The sequence below is a fragment of the Meleagris gallopavo genome, chromosome 26, assembly GCF_905368555.1.
Source record: "Meleagris gallopavo chromosome 26, MGAL_WU_HG_1.1, whole genome shotgun sequence".
Lineage (NCBI taxonomy): Eukaryota > Metazoa > Chordata > Aves > Galliformes > Phasianidae > Meleagris > Meleagris gallopavo.
In genome coordinates, this window is record NC_139429.1 from 3,532,121 (window position 1) to 3,555,911 (window position 23,791).

The window sequence follows — 23,791 nt, forward strand, 5'->3', positions numbered from 1 at the left end:
TTTTCATCTCTGTGTGCCTCAGTTTCCCTCCCTGTGAGCACACAGCCACACCTGTGTCCATTACCCAGAGCCCAAGGGCTGCTATGGGTCGCACAGATTTGTCCCCAGCACAAGCCGTGTGGTCGGCAGGAGGGCAGGCACAGCTCTGCGTGGGGCCACGTCCCCATCCCCAACCTCTCACAAGAGAAGCAGCATTTTTTTTTACTCCAAGGCCGCGCTGCTCTCTGACAGTAAATCGATGCTACTGTAAACACAGGAACAAAGGAGCCTGCACAGGAGAGGGGGACAGAACAAGGAAAAGGGAGAGATGGAAAGCTGATAAGCAACCAAAGCTGAAACAATGTTGGGAAAAGCTGAATTGCTTCAGCACCTATTCATACCTCTGCTGGAGCTGGTCACCAGCACGTTCCCAAGGCCATTAAGGAAGCGGTGCCCACTGTGGGTTGGGTGCGAGGGGAGAGCTGAGAGAATTGGGCCCCCGGGGAATGGTTGGGTGGTGTCACACTCTTGTTTGTCCCGTTGCTTCTGCAGTGCATGTGGGTTCCCTTTGGGTCCTCTGGGAGGGAATACCATGGGAAACTAGGGCTTTATGAGCCAAGAGCCATGGCTTGCTTCTGTCCAGTTCTGCAGTGAAAGAACAGCTTTGGAGCCTGGCGTGATTGATTTTTTAATGGTGTCTGGCTGCCCATACTGAGGGCTCACCAAGGTGTGGGTCTGGGGCTTAATCCATTGCATATTGGCCAACAAAACCACGGGACGTTGTTTAAGATCATGCTGATCAACATGGCAGGAACACAGGTTTCCACAGGCAGTCATTATCCAGGGGAGGCTCACGTTGGTTAACAGAAATAATTTCTTATCCAAAAGAGTGTTGAGGTATTGGCACAACTGCCCAGGAAAGTGGAGGAGTCATTGTCTCTGGAGGTGTTCCGGAACCATGGGGATGTGGTACTGAAGGACATGGTCAGTGGGCATGGTGGGACAAGTGGGGCTTGGGCTTGGAGATCTGAGAGGTCTTCTCCTACCTTAATGGTTCCGTGATTCCATGATGGAGTGAAACCTGCTTGGACATTTTGCTGGGAACGAATGCCATGGAAAATCTCAGCCTTCAATGGAGGCTGCATCTCCCTAAGGGCTTGGGGTTTAAGCATGCTTGTTCTCTAGCTGTTCTTGGGAAGGTTGCATGGAAGAACTTCTGTAAATGATCCTGACTGGGGAGAGGGGAGTTCAGTGCGTGCAGCTTGGTCCCCAAGCCCATCCATCTAGAAGGAATCAACAGAACAACGCTAAATGTAGTTTCCAGCATGGCAGTGGTTGGGCTTAATGGAGGCATTCAGAGTGCTGGAGCTCCTCAGGTTAAAGACTATATGTACAGTGAGTTAAAAAAGCAAACAGTGTGAAATTTTGCGTGTGTTTTGCTATAGCTGTCTTCATTTATGAGAAACAAATCGTGTAATGTACCTCTTGCATAAAGCTTGTTTATATAGGATGTACTTATTATTCCAGTGGGAGAGAAATCTGGTAGTTGTGATTATCGTTTCTGAATACGTAACCCACATAAGGCATAAAATTTGAATGTGATGGTAAAATAGCACAACCAGGTTTCATAACTATACATGCTTATCCCTTAGCCATGGGAAACATCAGCAATTTTAACAGGCCTGAAAGGTGGAGGGAGGTGAATTTAATACAGTGCAAAAATAAAGGTAATCCCAACAAAAGACAAGCATGGAGCAGTTACCAGAGTCACCACGGGCAGAGACAGTGCATGTTTTGTGTCCAACAATAGCGGCGTACGTGACTTGAAACGCTCCTTCCTTATAAAACCAAATACCCACTGGTTTGGCTTATTAGCACTAATCTTCAAAGGGAAGCACAGAGCTGAGGTTCCCTGAGCTCAGACCTGGGAGCTCGGCTCTGCTCTCTACACAAGGTGCCAGCGTGGCCCACACCGGACCGTGCACACCAGCTTTAACCTTCTGTGTTTCCACCAAGAGTGCCCAAAGCTGTGCAGAAATCTGTCTCTGTTGCGTGGTTTACATGCGAGAGCACTGCAGTTGAACTTGCACTGACTCCGCGCAGAGTACATCGGGTTAAATGGACTATTACAATGGCAGGAGCTCATCTGGAACTAATAATTTTTGAGGCCACCAAAAGTAAAAAAAAAAAAAAAAAAAGTTTTAAAAAAATGGGAAAAAAGCGCGGGGGGAGGAATGATGGTGAGTTTGGTGGTCGGTGCCTAAAGCTTCTGCTGCCATCTACTGCATGTGGGTGGCAGCGGGACCGGCTGTGAGCGCGCTCGCTTGGGACTGAGGCTGCAGAAGAGGTTAAAGGCGAAGGATGGGCGCTGGGGGGTGGGAGCTGGCCCCAGCTGTGCCCCCAACCCCGGCTCACAGCACCGCAGAGCATTGGGATGGGATGCCACAAATCCCCAGAGCGATGCTCACGCGGTCGCAGGTCTCAGCCCTGCTTGCTCGGCGTTGTCACCCCTCACCAGGATCTTGGCTCTGCACTATGGGAGCGCTAACAAAGCTCTCCCCAGCCTCACTCGAATCAGAAAAGCACGGGCACATAGTGGCCAGCATCTGTTTTGCCTCAGAGCGCAGCACAGAGGCGGGTGCTGGTGGTGGACCCACGCGCTGGAGCCAGCTCAAGCATTACGGTGCTCGCCGGCCTGGCGAGACAATAAAGGGAGCCTGTTTATTTATGATGGCTGGGCTCTAGCAGGTCGCTGGCATGGTCTCCAAGGGCAATGCATTCGAATCCCTTTCTCAATTTTCTCTCTTCCATCTCTCCGGGCTGCCTTCTGTTCTTTGTGCCTATTCTCCCAGGAGATGTGGTCTCGAAACAAATAGCTCACCAGCGCTGCGGCTCTTGGTTGCGAGGTTAAATAAGTTTAGGAGGAAAAGTACATTGGAGATGGTGCTGATCCAAAGGAAGGAGCCAAGCACACCATTGTCTTGAGGAGCTCAGAGCCCGCCGCGGTCATTTCCTGGGTACATCGGCATGTTGGCTAGGAGTTGCTGCGAAGTGGAACTGGATTAAAAATAAAGCTGCTCTTGTGACAAAACAAACAACTGGGAATTGGCCTCTGGGCTTCTGTTCCTGGCTTTATGAAAGAGCTCACCACCGTAGGGGAAAGGGAAGCTGTGGGATTCACAGAGCCAGGGAGGATGCTTGCAGTCAGGGCAGCCTTGCTGAGAGCATCACTGCGGTGCCATTCTCTGCCTGGGTGCAGGAGGGACCTCTGGGCCTGGATGTGTTGTGTGGGAGACCAAGAGGAGCCCCAGCTCCTTCTCCTGCTGCTACCCTCTGGGTTCTCAGGCTTGGGGTAATGCAAAGTGCTCAAGAAGCCGTTCTCACAGTGAGATGGGAATGAAAACGTGCCAAAAAAATGTTGAGTGCAGCTGGATCAGGTTGTGAATTCTTTCTCAGAGGGTGTCTGCTTCCCTCCACAGGCAATAGAGAGATCCAGGGAAAGTCAACATTCTCCTTGGCTCCTGGAGCTGTGAAGTTGGGTGATGGGAACGCCACACTTTGTCCACCTTTTCCTCTGATTCTCCATCCCTAAAGCACATTCCCCTCCTGCACAGACGGTGTCAGGTGGCAGCAAGCTTCAGGGTGTGTTTATTTGACTGCCACTCAGCTCTGTCTCCATTCACTGGCTGTCCTCCTGGCCTTCTTCCCTGCGTGGCTGTCTAGTCATCATCATCCTCCATCTGGGAAGCAATGGGATGAGTTCCAGGCAGCCCCAGGCAGGTGCTCACACCAAATAGGAGGTCAGGACCTGGGCAGGGCGATGCTTCCAGGCACTGGGTGAACTCAGCCATGAGGATTTGGAGGATGTGGGCTTCTGAGTGCTGATAATTCACAGGGAAGAAAGAAACGTGCCCTAGAAGAGCCTGGGCTGCCGTTTTTCTTGTGTTTAGCAGGTTGAGGAGCTTGTGGCAGGGCTGTGATGGTTAGCATGGATGGTTAGCTCTTTCCTTCCCACAGACCGTCCCTTCCCTCCTTAAAGGAGGGGCTGGGCTATCTAGGAGCTCTTGGCTCCCCATCCTAAATTCCAGCTTGCGTTCTGCTGTGAAATATCCTCATCTTTCCTGCTGAGAAAGGCTAAACATAACCGTTTAGGAGTCTGGCAAGAGGAACTCGGGTTGCTTACTCAAAAGAGGAGCAGTGAGCCAGACCTTCAGCTGCACTCACTCAACATCAGAGTGCATCTATTTGTGAAATGCTTAACCCCCGCTGGGAAGGGCTTCTGCAGTCATAGCAGCATGGAATCATTTGAGGAAAGGGACCTTTAAAGGCCTCCTGGTCCAAGCTTTCTGCAAAGAACAGGGACACCCACAGCTCCATCAGGGTGCTAGCTGGAGATGTCTGTCCTCACCATGCACCTGGCTGCCATGGAGAGGGAAGTGGGTGCATGGGAACGAGGTGTCACTTCTCGTACCTCCAGGGGGAGCGATCTGTTTCAGCAACGACAGGGAAAAGTCAGCTTCATTCATGAGGAAGGAAGCAACGGGGGAGGAAGGAAAGGCTGTTTGTTAACGTTGCCTTAAGCTAAACGTTAATGAAGTGCAACACTTAAGATGCTTGCATGCCTCAGCGACGTCCACCGTGCTCACATGTTGCCTTTCTAATTATGTAGGTTAAAGCATGAGGTATGTGTGAAGAGAGTGCTGCCTGCTCATTACCTCTCTGTGAGTCGTAACTCTGCTTTGCCTGTAGCTGCTGGGGTGTCAGGTGTGCTTGCCAACAGCGATAGGAAAGCAGTGGCATCTTGTGCAGCACGGGAACGGGATGCAAAAAGCTGGTTCAGGGGAACGCTTTGCCTTTTATTGCATGAAAGGCTCGATAATGATTTTGGAAACCAGGAGCTGTTTTATTTACCCAGTCCATTTTTATTATTAAGTAGGGGGGGAGGGAGGGAAGCAAAAAAAAAAAAAGAAAAAAAAGAAACAGACAAAAAAATTCCTTCAAAATTGTGCAATAATAACACAGCAGAAATCAGTGAATGGAGAGAAAAAAAAAAAAAAAGAGAGAGAGAGAGAAACAGAGTAGCAATTCAAACAGTACAGTATTAAACATCACTCAAGGAACCTGATTAGAAGTGGATGCTACTACAGACCTCCCCAGGCTGCTTGGAGCCCACCCCAGGGCTGTCACTGTTAGGGCTGTACCAGGAGCTCTGTGGATCCCAGAGTAAATAACTCCATGGTACCCTGTCCGTTCTGAAGTCCATTTGAAGGAGATTGAAAGTTGTTTTGGGAAATGCTATTTGGGTCTCTCCCGAATGGAGTTTTACATTTCCACCTGTGAACTGCTGAAGTCTGCCTCTACAAAAAGATTTCACGTTTTGTGACTGCCGCTCTGACCTGAGAACACAAAGGTCCTTTACAGCCTCAGTTTGTTGTTCAAATGGACTTAAGAACATCAGCCAGCATCTGCAGTGGGCTCAAACACGAGTATCAGAAGTTCCTCCCAGCCCCTGTGCCTCCCACACCCTTTTTCTCCTTATAGATCCCAACATTTCTCTGGGTTCCCATCAGGTCACCCTTGGCCTCCGAAAAGGGATTCATGTCCCATTGCATCAAGCTACTGAAAAATAATAATAATAATAATAATAATAATAAAGAAAGGAACAAAATGTGCATCCACATCCATGTACCGCATGTACACCAGAGCCCTCCCACCCCATATACATCTCTGTGAACAAGATTCCGTGCTTCAAAAGTTCATAAAAATATACAATTTGCCCAGAATTGCATCTATCCTGCCCATTCCCTGCCTGGAGCTTAGACTTCTCTATTTATATATAAAATACACTAGCCCTGTAAAGTTGCTTTGCTGAGATCACAGAGGGGATTTTTGCACAGTGAGGGAGTGCCCCACATGTTGCAGTGCAGCGAGCAGAGGTGCAGGAGCTCTGCACAAAGGCAAGGGCTGCACTGCACAAGCCCTCCCTGCATTGCCCTGGGGACATTTTTGGAATATGGTATTCCAGCAGACCGCCTCCTGGCAGCACTCACAGCATCACAGCACAAAGGAGCCTTTCATTGCAGCCAGAGGTGACCCATCCCAGCCGAAAGCATCCAGCCAAGGGATTGCTGCAGAATGCAAAGTGGCTTCAAGGTTCCCCTTTGGCATCCACCTTCTGCAGCCCTCCCTCAAGCAGTTTTCCCCAGGGGAGCAGAGCAGCAGAATTTACCCATTACTCACTCTCTGAGGGTAGCACCGTCTGGGATACCACACTGCAGTTCTCGGATACCAGTGCCAGAATTAATATTTGCTTAACGAGGAAGGGATGCAACGCTTTTAACTCTGCTTTCAGCCTCCCCCATCCCTGCAGAAATATAATAAATCTTCTGATTTATGTCTATATAGGATCGTTTTGCCTCTAGGTCAGGGTCTGCTCTCCCTGCAGCTGTCACTTCAGACAACTTGAGATATACAAGCTGGGTCGATCTACTCAAGAATTTTGCCCAAGAACAGCACCTGACCCTCAAACGTAGTAAAAATATTGCAACTTGGCCAGCTCGCTGCTGCTCCTAAAATCTGGTTGTGGTTTGGTCCCAACTCTAGGGGAGGAAATCTGTCACTGGGAATGAGAACACCAGTAATTAAAAATAGAGTCAGTATTTCTATAGTATATCAAACCCTACAGAACCTCAACGCTTCATACATCTTCTGTAAATGAAATTAAACGGGTCGGTTGCGTATCAAAACATAGTTGGCCTCTCTCATTTCATCCGTAGGAAGACTGCAATTTACACAGCAAAAATACTTTTGGTTTAAACCAAGAAACAGGTATGACAAGACAGTGTGCTCTATTTGCACTGGCACGGAGCTCCTGGGCTTTGCATATATAGGATATGGCCGAGCGTGAGCCGTGGGCACCCGCTCATATCGCACTCTTGGGTTGGCAAGTAGTGGGATTGGAGGGGAGATTCACCAAAACAATAACTTCAACAACAGGAAAGAGACATTTCTACTGCTCTGTAGCCAGTATTATGTCTATAGCACGTGTGGCACGATGAGTGACAGGGATATATTATAGATATGTTATCCAGAAGCAGAAGGTGCAACCGCAGCTACTTGTAGGAAATGGTGATGAAGGAAAGCAAAAGCCTGGGTGGAGATGTGTGGTACCTGCAGCTCTATGACTGCAGAGCTGTCCATCCCTCCAACATCTTCACACCTCGAGCAGCAACACAGGGAAAGCTTTCCTGGGAACAACGTGCTCAGATGGTGGAAATCTGTCACACTGACGTGAATTACAGACTGATTACATCACAGCCAGCAGGTCGGCAACTGCTGAGAGACTGTCTTTGAACAAGGGGAAAAATATGTAGAACTAAGGACTGCTATTCTCATGGCAAGAACAATGGTGGGGATGCCAAGATACTACTGCCTCGCAAGATAAAGTGGCACATGTTCTACACAATAATGTGTACAACGTCTGACGGCTTCAGAAATCTGTTCTCGAGCAGATTTCCCAATAAATTAACACAACAAAAATTCTTTCATATAAAACAAAGTCCAAAGGATTTTTTTTTTTTTTTTTTTTAAAGTAAAAGCAAAACCTTCAGGGACTATATTACTTATCTCTCTCTACATATATAATCTCCTGAATTTTTTTAAAATAAATTTATTCTCGTCTTAGAAAAATAAATTGAGTAGCCAATTTAGTCAACGGAAAATATCTCACAGACTTAAAAGCATGCCCAGCAAGCATAGCCTTGTAAGACTAAATCAATGTTAAATCAAAGCAATTTGTTACTAAACCAAACTAGTTTGCAATTCACAGTCGATTACTACAAAGTGTTTCTTAAATTTTTTGGCCCATAGAAAAATAACATATTGCAACTCAAAGTGCATTTTTAAAATAAACAATCAACTATTTTTATCAAATAAAATATTTACACCATTTGGTTTTTACAGTCAGAAACGGGCTTCATGCGATGACCATGGGGACATCATCTGAAAATCCAGTTATCATGGGAGCTTCGTCATCCTCATCTCCTGGAAAACAAACCCAGAGCTCTTTTACACTGCCCTTGGTTTCAGGTCGGATATCAGGAAAAAAATATCCTCTGAAAGAGTGGTGCTGCACTGCACAGGTGCCCAGGGAGGTGGTGGGGTCACCATCCCTGGAGGTGACGAGGAAAAGTGGGGATGTGGCACTGAGGGAGGTGGGCAGTGGGCACGGTGGGGTTGGCCTTGGGGATCTGAGAGGTCTTTTCCCACCTGAACGATTCTATGATTCTGTGGGACACAGCTGAATCGGTCCCAAAACTGCCCCCAAAAGTAGTGCATCAGCATGTTGCTCTTATTGGTTGTTGTATTTGTGATACCCAGGATTTAATGAATTTTCATTAGTAGGGGGTGTTTAAGTGAAGCAGCTAACAACATACGCCCTGAGATAGGTTTATACTCTTAGAATCAGATCAAACCCATAAGGAGTTTTACACTAAAGACGTCCCAAAGCATCATAAAGGATTTAGGTCGTGATCTGGAGTACCTGAGATCCCAGTGCATGACCCCAAATGTTATGCTAGGCTGATGGTTGGACCTGATGATCCTAAGGCTCTTTCCCAACCTCAATGACTGTACGACTCTTTGATTCTACATACCTAAGTCGTCTCCTGAGGAGAAGATGGCCGAGCCCAGGCGGGAGCTGTAGTGGCTGTTGGCGAAGGCGGTGAAGCTGCTCTGCAGCCGGCGGTGCCTCGTGTAGAGCACCACGAAACCAGCCCCCAGGGCCACCAGCAGCAGGAACAGGATGGGGACCACAATGGCAGCCACGTCAGTGGATCTGCCTATTTTAGATTCAGAGGAGTCTTCACCTACAGAGCAGGGAGGCAGGGAAGCACCACTTGTAACCGATACGACATTTCTCCTGCTGCTATTTGTGCAGTGTCCTGAGGGCGTGGGTTTTTTGTGGAACAAACCCAACCCAAATGCATCCAACTTGCTAATATTTCCATCCTACGACTTCAGGATGGTTTCTTCTATACAGACCTGCTAGGATACAAAGCCACCAAGTGGCCATCTGTATAATACTTCACCATCTCCTGTTGGGTCTATTTTTGAGGCTTTTGTTAGTAGTGTTCATGGAGGAAGAGGGGGCTGTGCCAGTGACTTACCAGCTCCCAGCTCATCGTAGAGAAGCGTGGCCGGCTCCCCGCACATCTGCCCACCATACAGACACCTGGCCCTGACTGCAAAGGAGTAGTTGTGACCAGTCTTCAGGTTGGAAACTTTGAAGAAGTTCTCAGTGGTATTCCCAAGATAGGCCGTGCGGTTCACCAGGCTGTCAAACATGAGAACCTCGTAACCCTGAGTGGGGCAAAAACAACAACACAGCTCAGCAGGGACTCTCAGAGAGCAGAGCATCCTGTTGTATTTACAGGGTAATGTCGGGAGCCCTGCAAGCAACTCTGCTCCCAGCATTAATGAAATACTGCCCGTAGGATGGGGGAGAGTGCCCCTTACCCGGCTCTCGTTGAAATTGCTTTCCTTTAACGCCAAACTCTTCCAAAAGAGCAGAATGTGGTCATTTTCTGCTATAATTTTTAAGGCATCCGGTGCAGAGAGTGGAACTGCAAATGAGAGAAAACAGCAGGAGGGTTAGGTTTGGTTAGGAGTGCTACTTGTTTTCTGGTTGAGAAGCAGCAAGGGGGGCACTTCCAAAAGGGGTGGGCGCCTTTATTTGTCAGCACAGTGCTGGAGGGGAGGGTTTGGCTGATAGGATCTGCTGGTGGGTCTTAGAGTAGGATGGCATTTCGTATCAATACTTCTTCCTTTACCTGTGTTAACCATCATGCTGGATTCTTTGCTCATGTTTCCCAGTTGAACAATCACGTGGTATTTGCCTCCTGGTTCGAGTTTCTTGATGGTGTATTCCACCGTGCTGTTCCGTGTTTTCACTTTGTAGATTTTATCTGTTTTTCTTACTAAATCTTTAACTGCAACAGCATACAACTGAAGGGGAGAAAAGGCAGGCACAGTGAATGACAGATCTTGCTTTCCTGCAGACTCACTAGCAATCTCATGCAATGTTAGGACATCAGACTGGGGGGTAAAAATGGCATTAAGCCATGCCTGTACTCTACAGAAACCTGGCAGACAGTCAGACTTTGAGCCCCTTGCTGGACAAGCTGGTGCCCTGCCTGAGATGGCTGTTTTCAGATAGACAAAATGCAGTTGCTGGAACTTGTGGCCCAGATGAGGGGCTCAATCTCTTCTCCCGGCTAACTAGTGATAGTACAAAAGGTAAAGGCCTTCATTTGCACCAAGGGAGGTTCTGGCTGGATGTTAGGAAAAACTTCTCCAAAAGGATGGTGATGCAGTGGCACAGCTGTCCAAGGAGGTGGTGGGGGTCACTGTCCCTGGAGGTATTCCTGAACAGCAGGGATGTGGCAACTGGGGACATGGTCAGTGGGCACGGTGGGGATGGGCTGTGGCTGGGCTTGGTGGTCTGAGAGGTCTTTTCTAACCTTAATGATTCTGTGATAAGGGCAGAAGGAAAACTGCAGATTGTATTTATCAATGAGCAGAGATGCAGTGCAAGCCTGTGCCTTGTCAGAGTTTCTACCGTTTCCAGAAAGATTTAAACCTTTGCTGCTAAAGCCTGGGGACCAGCTTAGGAGGGGTAAGTCGATGACGGGGCCGGGATCTGTCTGTGAATCGGGGCTTTGTGTGCAAAGGAAGAGGAGGAGGCTCTGAGGTCCTACCATGTCCTGGTCAGGAGAATCGTAGGGAGATTCCCACTTGATGACGGCGAAGGTCTTGCCTGTGAGCACTGCATGGAGGTGCCTCGGGGGCAGCCGGTTGTCGGGGATCATCTTCACCACGACGTAATCAGACGGTGGCCCTTGGTAGGGAGACATCACACGGACCTTGAAGGGACGACCCAGCAGTTAGTGCGGTGCCTTCAGGCTTTGGTGCCAAACCCGAGCCCTTCGTGTGGGTGGGAGGGGATCAGAAAAGCAGCCTACCAAGAACAGGTACTGCTCGTCCCGCTGCACGATGACGGTGGCATTGTGGAAGGTTGTGGTGGTGTTGTGAGGGCTCCGGTAGAGCTCCAGGAAGGACGTGGCGTAGAAGATGCCATAGACCTGCAGAGGAGAGGACAAGAGGGATGGTACGAAGCTTGTCATGGCACGGAGCTCCTACCCAAACCTTGGTGTGCTGCTGCTCTTTAGGGATTTGTTCCTCCTGGGCCCAAGGTTAGCTCTGGTCTGCCAACCAGGTTGCCCAGCAGCCCTCTCCTTTGATTAAGGTCTTCATCTGAGGAACCTGCTCCCACCTCTGACAACACATCCATCACTTAGAAGGCCGCGGGAGCATCATGATGTTATCTGTATTTCAGCCACTTCTCTATGTAACATCAGCTCAACCAACAAACAACAAAAAGCCTTTCTGTGCCGGTATGGAAGTGGCAGCAAGCACTTTTCCTTACATTTTTATACCAGAAATTTTTCAAGGTTTTTGAACTCAGCCCCAACAAACAATCCCATTCTAAAATGTCTTTTTTTTTCTAAGCTCTAAGTCAGATCCCATGCCAGTGAGTGAGAAAGGAGAGCCTCAGGGCCTTACAACATCCCTCGGTCCGGTCCAGGTGCACTCCACAGCTGTCTGGTTGATGGCCCTGGCCTTGAGACTTGGTGGGATGGGTCTCGTCCCGCTGGTCACAACGTGCACAAAAGACAGAGGGCTGTCACCCAGCTCTGTTTTAGCCCAAGCAGAGATTTCATACGGGGTTTGAGCTGTCAGGTTGGCCACTGAGCAAAGAGAGAGATTCACACTGTTAGGTGAGGCACGGTACTACATGGTGGAAGCATCGGGAAATGGTCAGCAGCATTAAATGGTCTCAGACAGGATTGTCTCTCTCTTGGTATGTCTTGTCCTTCATTCTGATTAGTTTCTTTTGCACAGAATCACCTGGGTGTCTAAGCTAGCCTTGCTTGCCCGTGTTGGGGTGCTTTCCCAAATTTTGACTGCGCATGCTAGTTATTCCTCCAAACCCCAAAGCAGGCTGCTTAACAGGGACATGCACTGTAGACAAGCCCAATAAACTGTTGACCTTTTGCAGAATCAATAAACAAAATCCCTGTGATGAGAAAAGGCCAGTGCAGCTCTAGGGAATAAATCCCAAACCTGATGAAATCTCCAAGCCCTAAGAAGAGAGACCAGACTTTTACCAGTCTGTCCTCTCAGGATTTTCTCTTAACATACTCAGCTGAGCTGCAGTGACAAAAAAAAACCCCTGTAGCTGTCAGTAAAACCCTCCATTTGGGGGTGACCAAAGCAAAACTTTACATCTAAACAATTTACCTTTTTGGACTGACTTTTCTCCTTCTATGGCCAGAGTTCTTCTTTCCTGCCTGTGTGCATCAAATGTCCAGTAGATGTTGACAACGTAACCGCTGACCTGTCAAGCAGTGACACGATATGAACTGACGTAAGTTCAGCTATTTTGGATGCAGTGAAAGAGTCATCACTTATGTCTTTAAGTCATATTTTCCGTCGTAATTAAGAGAGCTGGGACAGCTGATGAGTAGCAAGTAATAAATGGGAATGGAATAATTAGTTTCAAAATACGATTGCAGTACTAAACTGGGTGATAGCTTATCCCATCCAGCATTTACTTATCCAACTTTTCTGTTACTGATGTTTCAGAAGTAAAGAGTAGAATTTTACCTTGATATTAGTATTCATTTTTAGACTGAAGCTTATGGAGTCCTCAGTGTAGCCCTCAATGCGTATGACAGGTGGAGGAATGACTGAAGGAAAGGGAGAAATGGTTGTTATTGCAATCCCAAGAAACTTCATAGAAAGTTCTGATGGCTCTTCTACTCTGCTTTCCAACTATCTCCAATGATCAGATAATCCCAGATTTCACACAATCAAGAATTCTGAATTTTTAGTAGCATGATGTTTTCTTTCCTTTCTTTGTCAATTCTGTGAGCATGCACTTTTATCTAACAAACTAGAAAGCAGGCAGTTTTGACATCAGAATATAGACTAGGAAAAACTCTTGTCAGGAATACAAATGACTTCAAAAGGCTTATCAAACAGCACTTCAGAGGGAAACAATTTATCGTGTTGCTTGGGTTTACCAACTGTCAGACCGCAATGCTGCAACAGTTTCTGGGAACCTCAGTAGTCTTTTAGTGGTCTAATCTACATGAAATGCAGCAACAATCACAATCACAAGCAAGAAGATGAATTAGCAAGCATTCTCTAACGAGTGATGCTGGAGGTGCATCCTGCCTAGCCCAGCATGGGACCTACATGAGTCAATGGCAATCCACCTTTGAGCCATGTATAGCAACATTTACTGGAATAACAGCACTCACCTTTGCCTTTTATGGTGGTTATGGATTTAGAGATGCTCCAATTTCCCACTCCTCGACTGGTCACCGCAGCAACCTTTCAATTGAGGTGGTCAGTTAATGTGAATGAATGTCACCAGCAATACATGATGCAAACAGAGTGAGGTGAGAGCAAGGTTATGGACACGGCGGAGCTCAGGGAAGAGGACTTTGAAGCAAACAATAGCTAAATTACTTGGCAATAAAATGTTTATTACAGAGATAAAGCAGTCTACTTTAAGTACTTTAAAGAATCTAAATGGAGGAAGGGGCATCTTCTCTGCAGATAACTGCTCTCTTATAAAATCCTATAACCATGGAGCAGAATGGATCAGCCCCAGTGTACGTAAGAATCATGCCTGTATCCACAGGTACCCATGCTCATCCTGCACGTGGACACTGGAGGCATACATTCCCAGGGCTGGCATGCTTTCACTTCTTATCCATTCTATCTGCAATCACCCAGCCTCTCCCACACGCATGCCTTCTCCACACCTACCTGCTGCTCTTTGCAGTCATTCAGCCAGGAGCAAATTTATCTCTGCCCCAGATCTGGAGCAGTTGCAGTGACACTGGAATGGGCAATTGGTAGCATAGGTTTCATAACACAGCCTGGCCACTTGGGTGGAGGAACGAATCAAGGGGCACAACTCTGGTCTTAAATCTACACACACTGCCAGCACAAATGCCAGCACCTCACTGAGGGCTGACATTAAAAGGCTGGATTTTAACATCATACTTTTTCAGCAATTAGTTGGCTGCACAAGACTAGAGCTGCCTGGCAAACAGTAATGAGGTCGTGCAGAGCTCTCCTATAGACTGAGCTCTGAAGATACTCACCCGAACTGTGTACAATGTGTTGACCTGTAAGTTCTTGATCTCGGTGTAGTTCTTGGTGGTTCTAAGGGATGACCACTCCTTGGAACCACTGCTGCTGTATTCCACCTAGAAGCACCAAAACTGGGGATGAGGACTCCAGGGTCAACAATTCTGTAGGTCTTTCCATGCCAAAATGTCAGCAAAAAGAATTAATCAAGCTTAGAAAGGAAGCCAGAAAGAAAATCATGGTTTTGAGGATTGTGTTGCTGCCTACAGCCCTACAACGTTGCTCTCAGCAGATTTCCTCCACTAAACATGTCCTGTTCGTGTCCCTCCAGCCCCCCACAGACGGCCGTGCTCAGAACAGCAGTTGGACTCACAATGAATTCCCGTATGAGGCCATGGGCATTCACAGGGGCACTCCAGCTGCACAACACCACCCCCTCAGCTTCTTTTTTGAGGGCCAACTGCAGGTTAAAGGGAGCATCCGGCACTGGGGGAGAAGCACAGGCATTAGGTTTGGTCAGAGCTGTCACCTGAGGAGCAGCAATAGGAGGGCAGGGTCTGCCAAAGCAGAGGTTAGACGTTGTCTTCTGGTGTGCCCCCAAGCCCTGCTCAACCCTCACTCAGCCAATGAACCCTTCTAGTGGTAGTGATGCTGGGTGTGCTGGTTCATTGCTTTTTTTGAACCCCTTCCTTAACCCGAGCTCCAGCTAAAACCTCAAAGCTCTGCTTACGTCCTTCAGGCACCCGCAGGGTGATGAAATCGTTGGTATTGTAGACTCTGCTGAGACACTGCACCTGCACCTTCACCTGGTAGGTGCAGTCAGGCTTCAGAACCTTCAACACGCTGCTGGTTTTGTTGCTGTGGGTTTCCAGAACCTTCCAGATGCTTTCTCCAACCATCCTGCATGAGATTCAAACCCCTTTGGTCAGGGATGTACTTGGTGACAGAGGGGGACAAGTAATCTCTTGGTATTTTAAGAGCTTGCTGCTTAGTTTTCTGAGCAGCAAAGCCCATCACCAGCTTGGGACGCTGTTCCAAAGTCTGAACTAAGTGTAGCTCGGTGCCTCATTGGCACCATCACTATCCTCTGAGGTTTGCACTCACTGCTGTGCTCTAATTTCTTGACTTTGTTCTCATTGTTAGCAGTCCCACAAAGACAAGACCCAAGCAGAAACAGAACACCCAATATGCCCACATTTCTGTAGAGTAAACAATCTGAAGGAAACAAAGACAGCTTTTCACAAAGGTCCCCTAGCTGCAGCTATTTTGGGGCTGCTTTGCAACGAAGCATTAGAAGATTTTCCAACTAGAAATAGACTGCAAAGCTCTGCCTTTTGAAATCTGATTCAGTAAGGGGCCTAGATGTAAACACATTTGCTGATCACAGTGAGGCAGTGGAGTACCTGTAATACATGTTGTAGACACAGGAGGTTGAGGACATCTTCTTTGGCCGAGTCCATGTCAGGGTGATGGCACCAGAGAAGTCAGCCGTCCACTGCAGGTTCTGTACCTTGTACACAATGGTGTCATCTACAACAGAGAGAGTGAGGCTGCAGGAGGGAATTCAGCCCTTTGCCCAGAACAGGAGTTCAGTTCCACTGCCAATCCACGGAGGGAGCATTGGCACTGTGCAGATGAGGGGTGTAATGTAGGAGGGATGGGCAATGCAGAGTAGGAATGTAACCCTGATGCTCCTGCTTCTCCCCAGAACATTTTGTGGCTGCCTTTGTGCTGCTGTTACCCAAAGAAATATAAAGCGTGGCTGCTGATGAAATACTCTTTATCAACATTTCAGAAGTGTATCGACGCAGGCTAAGTCATTCCTCTGCTTGTGTGATGAATCTGGGCTGTCACAGATTCCCCACCCAGGCCCCTCTTTGCATGGTGTCACATCTCACATTCCAAAGCTGAGGCTGGGAAGCAGGGCAGAGCTCTGGTGCAGGTTTCCAGGGGAAAACAGATGGTTTTCCCTGGGTGTTCACTCCCCATGAATCTCAGCAGTGCCTTCCCCCAACCTCTCCCAACCAATATTTAATTAAAGCACTAAAACCTGGCTGATGCTCAAGCCCTGAGCAGGTCAGTAGGACCATGCTGAACCTTGTGGCTGCACACAGGCAGCAACTCATCATGGTCATCTGCCCAGGTGTGATGGTGGAGAGGTGCAAGCTGGGTCACCATACAAAGGAGCACAGGGCTGGGGACAGTCCCTTCACCCATGAGCTGTGAGAAATGGACAACTGTGCTCCCTTTCATCCTAAAGCTGGTTTGTGTGTCTGAAGTTGTTGGAACACAAAATCTCAGCGCAGAAGCTGGCTGGCAAGTTTGTCCCAGCTGGTTAAGAATGGGCAGATCTGGACATGATGCTACATCCAGGGTGTGTGAATTAAAAGTTGTGCATGCAGGAGAGCTCATATGCATGAAAATACAGAGCAGAGAGGTGGGTTAGACTGCAGCTCACCCGTGCAGTTCCTCTCATCGCTGCCATCGGAGCAGTCCAGGTACCCATCGCAGCGTTCAGTCACCAGCAGGCAGGCCTCCCCATCCTCACAGCGGAAGCCCTGGGGGCACGACAGCGAGCTGTGCGTTGCTGCAAGCAGAAAGGATGCAGGGCTCAGTGCAGAGAAGGTCCCTGCAGGAACGGGGCTGGGTGCTGGTGTAAAAGCAGGATGCATGGATGGAGCACAGAGTGCCATTAACAGCCCTATCTCCACTTTGCTGCGTATTCTGGCATGATCACACCCACTGTCAGGAGGATTCAGCAGGGAAGTGGTGGAGTCACCATCCCTGAAGGTATTTAAGAGATGTGTGGACATGGTGCTTAGGGACGTGGTTCACTGGTGGACTTGTAGTGTCACATCATGGTTGGATATGGAATGCTGGGTCGTGGTTGGACTTGTAGTGCTACATCATGGTTGGGCTTGATGATCTCATGGCTATTTTCCAACCTAATGACTATGATTCTATAAAATTAATAGCTGGGCTTCTAATGGAATAAAAACCAAAACATTGGCATGTGGGGCTTTTTTCCCCATTTTTACTGCCAGGATTCCACCAGCATTAACCCTTCCCATCCCATCATAGAGCATCCCAAGGGATGGAACGAAACAAGATGCTCTCAGCCCCACACTCACGGCAGTTCCTCTCGTCGGTGCCATCCTGGCAGTCCCGCCGGCCGTCACAACGCTTCCAGTTGGGGATGCATTTGTGCAGCTGCTGACATTCGAACTCGGCTCTGCTGCAGCGGCCGCGCGGCGCTGGGGGGCTGGAGCTCACATTGGGGTCTGCGGGTGGGAGAAGCGAGGAGAGAACCCAGCAGCACCGACAGCGGTCCCAAATTCACTAGATGGCATTGGTCCCGGTTCCACTAGATGGCAATGTCCTCCCATCTAGCAACTAGCTGGGCTGCCTGAACCATCCTCACTGCTGACTGCAGAGGGCTGGGAAAGCAACTCTCTGCAGCCTTTAGCGCGGGTGTGAGCTGAAAAGCCACCCCAGCTCCCTCCCCTCCAAGTCCCCAGACGTGATAGAGGAGGAGTGGGGTGAGGATGCTTACGGGAGGTGGGACAGGCGTCCTCGTCGGAGCCGTCGGCGCAGTCGCGGTAGCCATCGCACACCCAGCTGTTGGTGATGCAGGCGCCGCTGCCGCATCGAAAATGATTGGGGAGGCAGGTGGGAGGGATGGCGGTGGTGATGGGAAGGACTGGGGAGCCTGAAAGATACCGGACGGGGTGTCAGAGCCCCACCAGCAGAAAGGAGTGGGGAAGTCAAGGCAAGACACGTGCTGTTATCTGTATCTGGATCCCAACTGGGATTTTCAGACAGGCAGAAGGTAAAGATGTGTGAGAGCGTGCACACAGCCCATTCATGGGGGATTGTTAGAGCCCCAGAGCTGGCGCAGGATGCTGGAGCGCAGCCTCGGTGCAGCATCAAGGACCCTCACCCTCACACTCCTTCTCATCCGACCAGTCCCCGCAGTCGTTCTCTCCATCACACTTCCACTGGTTGGGGATGCAGTGCCCGTTCCCACACTGGAACTGGTAGTACCGGGAGCAGTTGGGGGCATCCGTTGGGTTTTCTGACCAGGAGAGAAAAGTTCTCTGAGCTCCAGTGCTATCTCAACAGCCTCTAACACAGCCAAGGTGCAAGAACGGGACATCTCCCCAGAACCCCAACCAGCATTTTGGGCTAGATCCCTCCAACTCCCCCATTTCTCACATCTATCACTGCTCTGTTGGCAACATTACAATGTATGTGCACTGGGTGCAGCCAAACAGCACCTACAGTCACAGAACCAGCAGTAGAATTCATACAGAGCACAGCAGAAGCAGAGAAGCAAGCCCTGCAGCTCTCCAATGAAGGCATAGCTGCTTTCCCTGGCTGTGCACAGCTCCTAGCGCTGCCCAGGGAACACTGATAAATATTGAACTTGGCTGTGAGCTGCCTGTCTGCTTTGGGCTGGGAATCTGGAGGCAATATGGTCCCACCAGATTCACTCAACCACAACATGTGCCCGCAGATCAGATGTGCAGCATGCTGCAGTTAAACTACCTGCAGAAAGAGAATGATGCTGATCCCCACGCAAGACATTGCAAAGTGAAAACAGAACGGTGCACACATGCATGTACACACACATACATAGACACATGGGTAGGTACAAAGAACATGGAGCCTGTTCCCTGCGTTCCTGGTATCCAAAGGAGTAAGAAGCCATAATAACAAGGTCCTTGAGGGTTTGCTCACCACAGCTTGCTTCATCTGAGTAGTCACCGCAGTCATCCATGCCATCGCACTTCCACACCAGGCTGATGCACACCCCGTTTGCACACTGGAAGCTGAACTGGTCACAGGTGCGGTGGAACTCGGGTTCCTGGACTGCAGGGGGGGAAAGTAAAGGTCAGCTGGGGCTGGAGAGGAGCTGTCATGGACTTTTGAAAGCACAGTATTACAGTCCAGGACCACTGCTTAGGAGACACGGCAGCTTTGTGGTACCTCCTCCCCACGCCTGTGGTCTCCACTCTCCAGCCCTCCCTGTACACAGTGCCTTGAGATGCACAACACCACGCTCACCACATCCCGCGTAGTTGGCATCTTCATCGGAGCCATCCTCGCACTGGATGTCACTATCACACACCATGGAGTGGGACAAGCACTGCTGCCGGTTCTTGCACACGAAGTCCATGTAACGGGTGCACAGGGGAATTTCTGGGGAAAGTACAGGAGGAGGGGATGGCACCATGGCAGGCACTGCCTGCAGAAAGGCCACTGTCATTTGCACAGACCTGTGTGAAGGTCCAGATTTCCAGATTTCATGGACTGTGCACTGCCCTGCACAGCCTGTCCTCACTCAACACCACGTCACAGCACACACGGATTGGCACGGGCACCAGGAGGATTCGATCCTCCTTAAGCAGCACCTCTTATTTGCCTTCTGCAGATGCTCAGGGAGCAGCCCATTTCCTCAGTACCAACGTTATCCCCCTCAGCAGCCCCCAGCACTCACCACAGTCCTGCTCATCTGAGGCGTCGGCGCAGTCGGTGATGCCATTGCAGTGTTTGCTGGTTGAGATGCAGGTGCCATTGGGGCACTGGAAGCCATTGCACTTTTTTTCTGAAATTAGGTACATTTTGCCAATTTTCTTTTCAGCACCAAAAGCACAGCTCCTATCTCCTTTCCCCTGACCCCTATTGGAAGGGATGGGGGTTGGCTGCAGCTCTCATGACACGTACCGCAGATGGTGGGGTCCTCATCGGATCCATCCTGGCAGTCAGCATCACCATCGCAAGCCCAGCGTTGTGGGATGCAGTGCCCATTGAGGCACTGGAAGCTGGAGGCTTCACAGGTACGGAACACTGATGGGAGCAGAGCAGGGAGGGGTCCATTTCTCTCTGTGCCATATTTGCTCACAAACCCGCTGCGCCCCAAGGATGGCTTTCAGAGCGCTCCAAGTGCTCTCCAGATCTGGGAGGCTCTTTGAGCACAACCCTTGGTGTGTGCCAGCACATGTGGCTGTGGTCATCTTAGGATGGCAAGAAGTGGCACAGACAGCAAGTGAACCTTGGTGGGGTGTAGGGTCCCTGTATGGGGACCACAGGGTAGGGGAATCACTGGTCAGAACTTTTGGAGATGGTCTGGAATTAGGGCAGGCAAAACTTATTTGTGTGGCCAATGCAAATTAGAAAACTTTTGGATTTCAAAGGGATCAGGGCCTCCCTCGGGCTTCTTTCACCCAAGGATCTGCTGCAGGGTGTGCTGGTTGAAGCCCAGCATGCATCGTTGCTTTAGAGACAAATACCACGCTCCAGCCAAGCGAGCACTCAGTGTTATCAACAAGAAAAGCAACCTGCAGCTTACTTAAATGGCATGCCCGTGCATTTCACATTGGCTTCTGACACGTGCTTGCAGATATTTCAAAATGCCAGAGTTTCATGGCAGTAATATTCTATTAAGTATTCAGTGTGAAATGTAATTATTTCAGATAAGAGCAATAAATACAGCCAGTAGAGTCAGATGAAATGTTTCTCAAATAACTGTGATCCTCTTAGATAATTTCAACTTCAGGCTTTACAAACCCGAGATGCTTTTTGAAGTAGGTTCTGTTCCAGGAGAAATTCTCTCTGGAGAAACTCATACGAGAGATAAGTGATACCAATATAAATTAAACCTTCTTAGAAGTGACGTGCACGGAATGCCAACGACCACAGCCCCCCGAGCACTGCTATGCACCTCGTGTGCTGGAGGCACATCTAACCCTGTGGATAGAGGATGCAGGAGCTCAGCACAGCAGATGTGATCCCCCAGGGGCTCTCATGAGCCCCATCAGCACCCAAAGGGCAGCTTCTATCCTGCACATTGCTCTACAGCACGGCCACGTGCCTTTCACTGATGGCCTTAAGCTCTCAAAACTCCATCCTCCTCATGCAATGCTTGAGATTTTGGGGGTATTTTTGAGTGGAAAAGATCACTACATTGTTATGAGCTGGCTTTTCTGGTGGGTATGAGGCTCCATGTGGGTGTTAACATCAGGAAACTGCTTTGGGATGTTGCTTTTACGCTGTGGTGTTGAGGATGGTTGAGGGTTGTGACTGTCAAATGCAGTAAGACAATGAGGCTCATGGCACAGGGCTTGCTGTGTCAAGGTGTGTATGGGAACTGATGAATCACAGCCTGGACCTCTGATTGATCACCTGAGGTGAGCAATGAGTCAGCCACGGGAGCACAAGTGAAAGCAATTCAGGTGAAGCCTGGCTGCACCTCTCCTAGACCCATTTAAGAGCTGACTGCCAGTGAGAAAGGATTTCTTTTGGAGATTGCTCCTCTGGATTTTTGCAGTGAGCCCAGGATGTGGGTAAGCTTTCTACCTATTCTTTTTGTTATTGTAATCTGCTTTGCTCAACTCTCTTGTTTATTTCGTAATTCTAACATCTTTATATTCATTTGACTATACAAGGTGTCAACCAGAAACCAAAGTATTTCTTGATATTTCAGCAAAAAAAAGAGAGCAAATCTGCCACATGTGACTCTCACAGGCTTGGCACTTGCTTTACACTCCCAAACCCATTGAGAACAGCAAGGCTGCTACGCAGAGGAACCACTTCCCAAGCTGAACCTGCCTCTCTTTTGCAGCTTCTCCACCATTACCGAGTCTGAAGGAAATGTCAGTTTTCTGCAACGTGTTTCAGGGCAAGAAAATGATCAGAGTTCAGGCTCTGAAATGAGATCAGTGCACACTGCCCTGTCTGTTGCCTGCCTGCAACAAAGGAGCCCATTCTGAACACAAGGATTCTTTGGCTGCCTGGCAGCCACAGTCCCACTTCCCTATTCAGCACAGCCTCAAAGGCACAGCCGGCACCGTGCCACGATGCACCTCGGGCTGCTGGGGATGTGCTGGGAGCAGCCAGTGCTGCAAAACTGGTGCAAAACTGCTCTTGCAAAGCCAACCAAATGCAACTCCTCCAGTGCAACCCCTCCAATGCAACAACTTGAACACTCTCGGGAGAGGCTGTGAGCCCATAAAGAGGGATGGCAATACGTTATTGATCGTGGCAAAGTGCTTACTGGTGCAGTTGGCTTCATCAGACCAGTCCCTGCAGTCATTGTCGTCATCACACCTCCAGGAGAGCCGAATGCACATCCCTGAGCTGCAGCTGAACTCGTCTTTCCTGCACTGGTGAGCATCTGCAAAGAAGCACAGACAGCTGTCAGATGAGTTTGGGGCTTAGGGAAAAGAGGAGGAAAGCTTCACATGGGCTACTGAGAGGAGGCTGAGAGTTCAGAAGCAACACTGAGCAGCCCACGCTGCCATGTGCCTGCTGGGTGGCTGCCCAAGGAGAGCCTTTAATCTCAACCAAATGTTTGGCTTTGGGTCAGGGGAAGCTCCAAGTAGCAGGGAAGGATGATAACAGCACAGAAACTCCCTGCCAGACTGCAGCGATGGGGGAAATCACTGCACATCTCTCATCTCCTGCAATGATAGGAGGAGGCAGCTGTTGGCTGGGGCTAACAAGGGGGATCTGGAGCAGCACTGCACTGCCCAACAGCAGCAGGCTTTGGTCCCTCGCATGAGGACAGGGAAGGAGGAGGCATGCAGCAGGGCAGCTCACCGCAGTGACTCTCATCGCTGTTATCACCGCAGTCGTCCTCCAGGTCACACTTGTAGGACAGAGGGATGCAGGTCCCCGATTCCCGGCAGCGGAACTGGGTTTCGGCATCACACACAGTGGTGGCTGATGGGGAGAGGAGGAGGTCAAGGTGATGCTGGAAGGATGGACTGTGCTGATCCATCATGAGTGAAGCAGAGAGAGGAGCACGCTACTGAGAGGTGCTCAATGCAGCCTGCAGGGTTATTACTGTAGGTGCACGTGAGAGCTGGGGAGCAGGACTAAGGGCATCCCACCCCACTGCTGCTTGCAGACTGGGAGCGATGTGTCCCAGGCAGAGGATAGAGGGAGAAACAGTGCAAGAGGGAGAAACAGCTCACCCGGCCAACTTGAGATTCAGTTCCTAGGACAGGAACTGCACTCTGAACACCTCTTGCTCCCCATGATTACAAAGGGAGCGTGGGACATCAGCTCAGATGCAGTGCTGATGCAGCAGACATCGAAACTGGGATGGGCAAATGCCACCATGAGACACTCACGGCAGTTCTTCTCATCGCTCATGTCCCCGCAGTCATTGTTGTTGTCACACTGCCAAATGCTGTTGATGCAGTTCCCATTGAAGCATCTGTACTGGTTGGGCAGACACGTGTTTTCTGGTGCAGAGGGGAAAACAAAAAGAAGCTGGAGTGAGGCATGACGCCGTGTTCTTGGATATCAGATGCACTCCTTGTCCCAAGGGCAGCTGGGAAGGTCGTCAGTGGAAGAAGCTGCCGCCTCTAACGACAACAGCAGGAACCAAGCCTGGTGTTACCTTCCTTCACGCAGGTGTTGTTCTTCATGCTGTAGCCATGAGGACAGTCACACTTCACCTCCCCTGAGGGCAGCACGGTGCTGGAAACGCCCTCGGGGCACTTGCAGCTCCGGCCGTTGTTGGACTTGGGCAAACAGAGCAAGCTGCAGGGGTGGGCAATGCAGGCGTTCTGTCCTG

General features: G+C 49.5%; 1 protein-coding gene across 2 annotated transcripts in view; it reads right to left on the minus strand.

Moving 5' to 3' along the window:
• Positions 1 to 7,873: 7,873 nt before the first annotated feature.
• SORL1 (sortilin related receptor 1) overlaps positions 7,874 to 23,791 on the minus strand; it is a 35,626-nt gene continuing 19,708 nt past the window's right edge. The window contains exons 22-48 of one of the 2 annotated variants that reach the window (XM_085209104.1): positions 23,615 to 23,788; positions 23,343 to 23,456; positions 22,807 to 22,929; positions 22,262 to 22,381; positions 19,933 to 20,055; positions 19,706 to 19,813; positions 19,195 to 19,407; positions 18,946 to 19,077; positions 18,146 to 18,280; positions 17,759 to 17,914; positions 17,337 to 17,486; positions 16,664 to 16,792; positions 15,609 to 15,735; positions 14,936 to 15,105; positions 14,579 to 14,691; positions 14,220 to 14,324; positions 13,365 to 13,437; positions 12,706 to 12,788; positions 12,340 to 12,436; positions 11,602 to 11,786; positions 11,001 to 11,120; positions 10,737 to 10,901; positions 9,810 to 9,984; positions 9,496 to 9,602; positions 9,147 to 9,339; positions 8,634 to 8,846; positions 7,874 to 8,022 (exon numbers count right to left, since the gene is read on the minus strand). In XM_085209104.1, coding sequence (XP_085065230.1) covers positions 7,955 to 8,022; positions 8,634 to 8,846; positions 9,147 to 9,339; positions 9,496 to 9,602; positions 9,810 to 9,984; positions 10,737 to 10,901; positions 11,001 to 11,120; positions 11,602 to 11,786; positions 12,340 to 12,436; positions 12,706 to 12,788; positions 13,365 to 13,437; positions 14,220 to 14,324; positions 14,579 to 14,691; positions 14,936 to 15,105; positions 15,609 to 15,735; positions 16,664 to 16,792; positions 17,337 to 17,486; positions 17,759 to 17,914; positions 18,146 to 18,280; positions 18,946 to 19,077; positions 19,195 to 19,407; positions 19,706 to 19,813; positions 19,933 to 20,055; positions 22,262 to 22,381; positions 22,807 to 22,929; positions 23,343 to 23,456; positions 23,615 to 23,788 — 3,671 coding nt within the window. In that variant the 3' untranslated portion in view covers positions 7,874 to 7,954. The remainder of the gene's footprint in view (positions 8,023 to 8,633; positions 8,847 to 9,146; positions 9,340 to 9,495; positions 9,603 to 9,809; positions 9,985 to 10,736; positions 10,902 to 11,000; positions 11,121 to 11,601; positions 11,787 to 12,339; positions 12,437 to 12,705; positions 12,789 to 13,364; positions 13,438 to 14,219; positions 14,325 to 14,578; positions 14,692 to 14,935; positions 15,106 to 15,608; positions 15,736 to 16,663; positions 16,793 to 17,336; positions 17,487 to 17,758; positions 17,915 to 18,145; positions 18,281 to 18,945; positions 19,078 to 19,194; positions 19,408 to 19,705; positions 19,814 to 19,932; positions 20,056 to 22,261; positions 22,382 to 22,806; positions 22,930 to 23,342; positions 23,457 to 23,614; positions 23,789 to 23,791) is intronic. The other variant, XM_085209105.1, reaches the window with a different exon arrangement.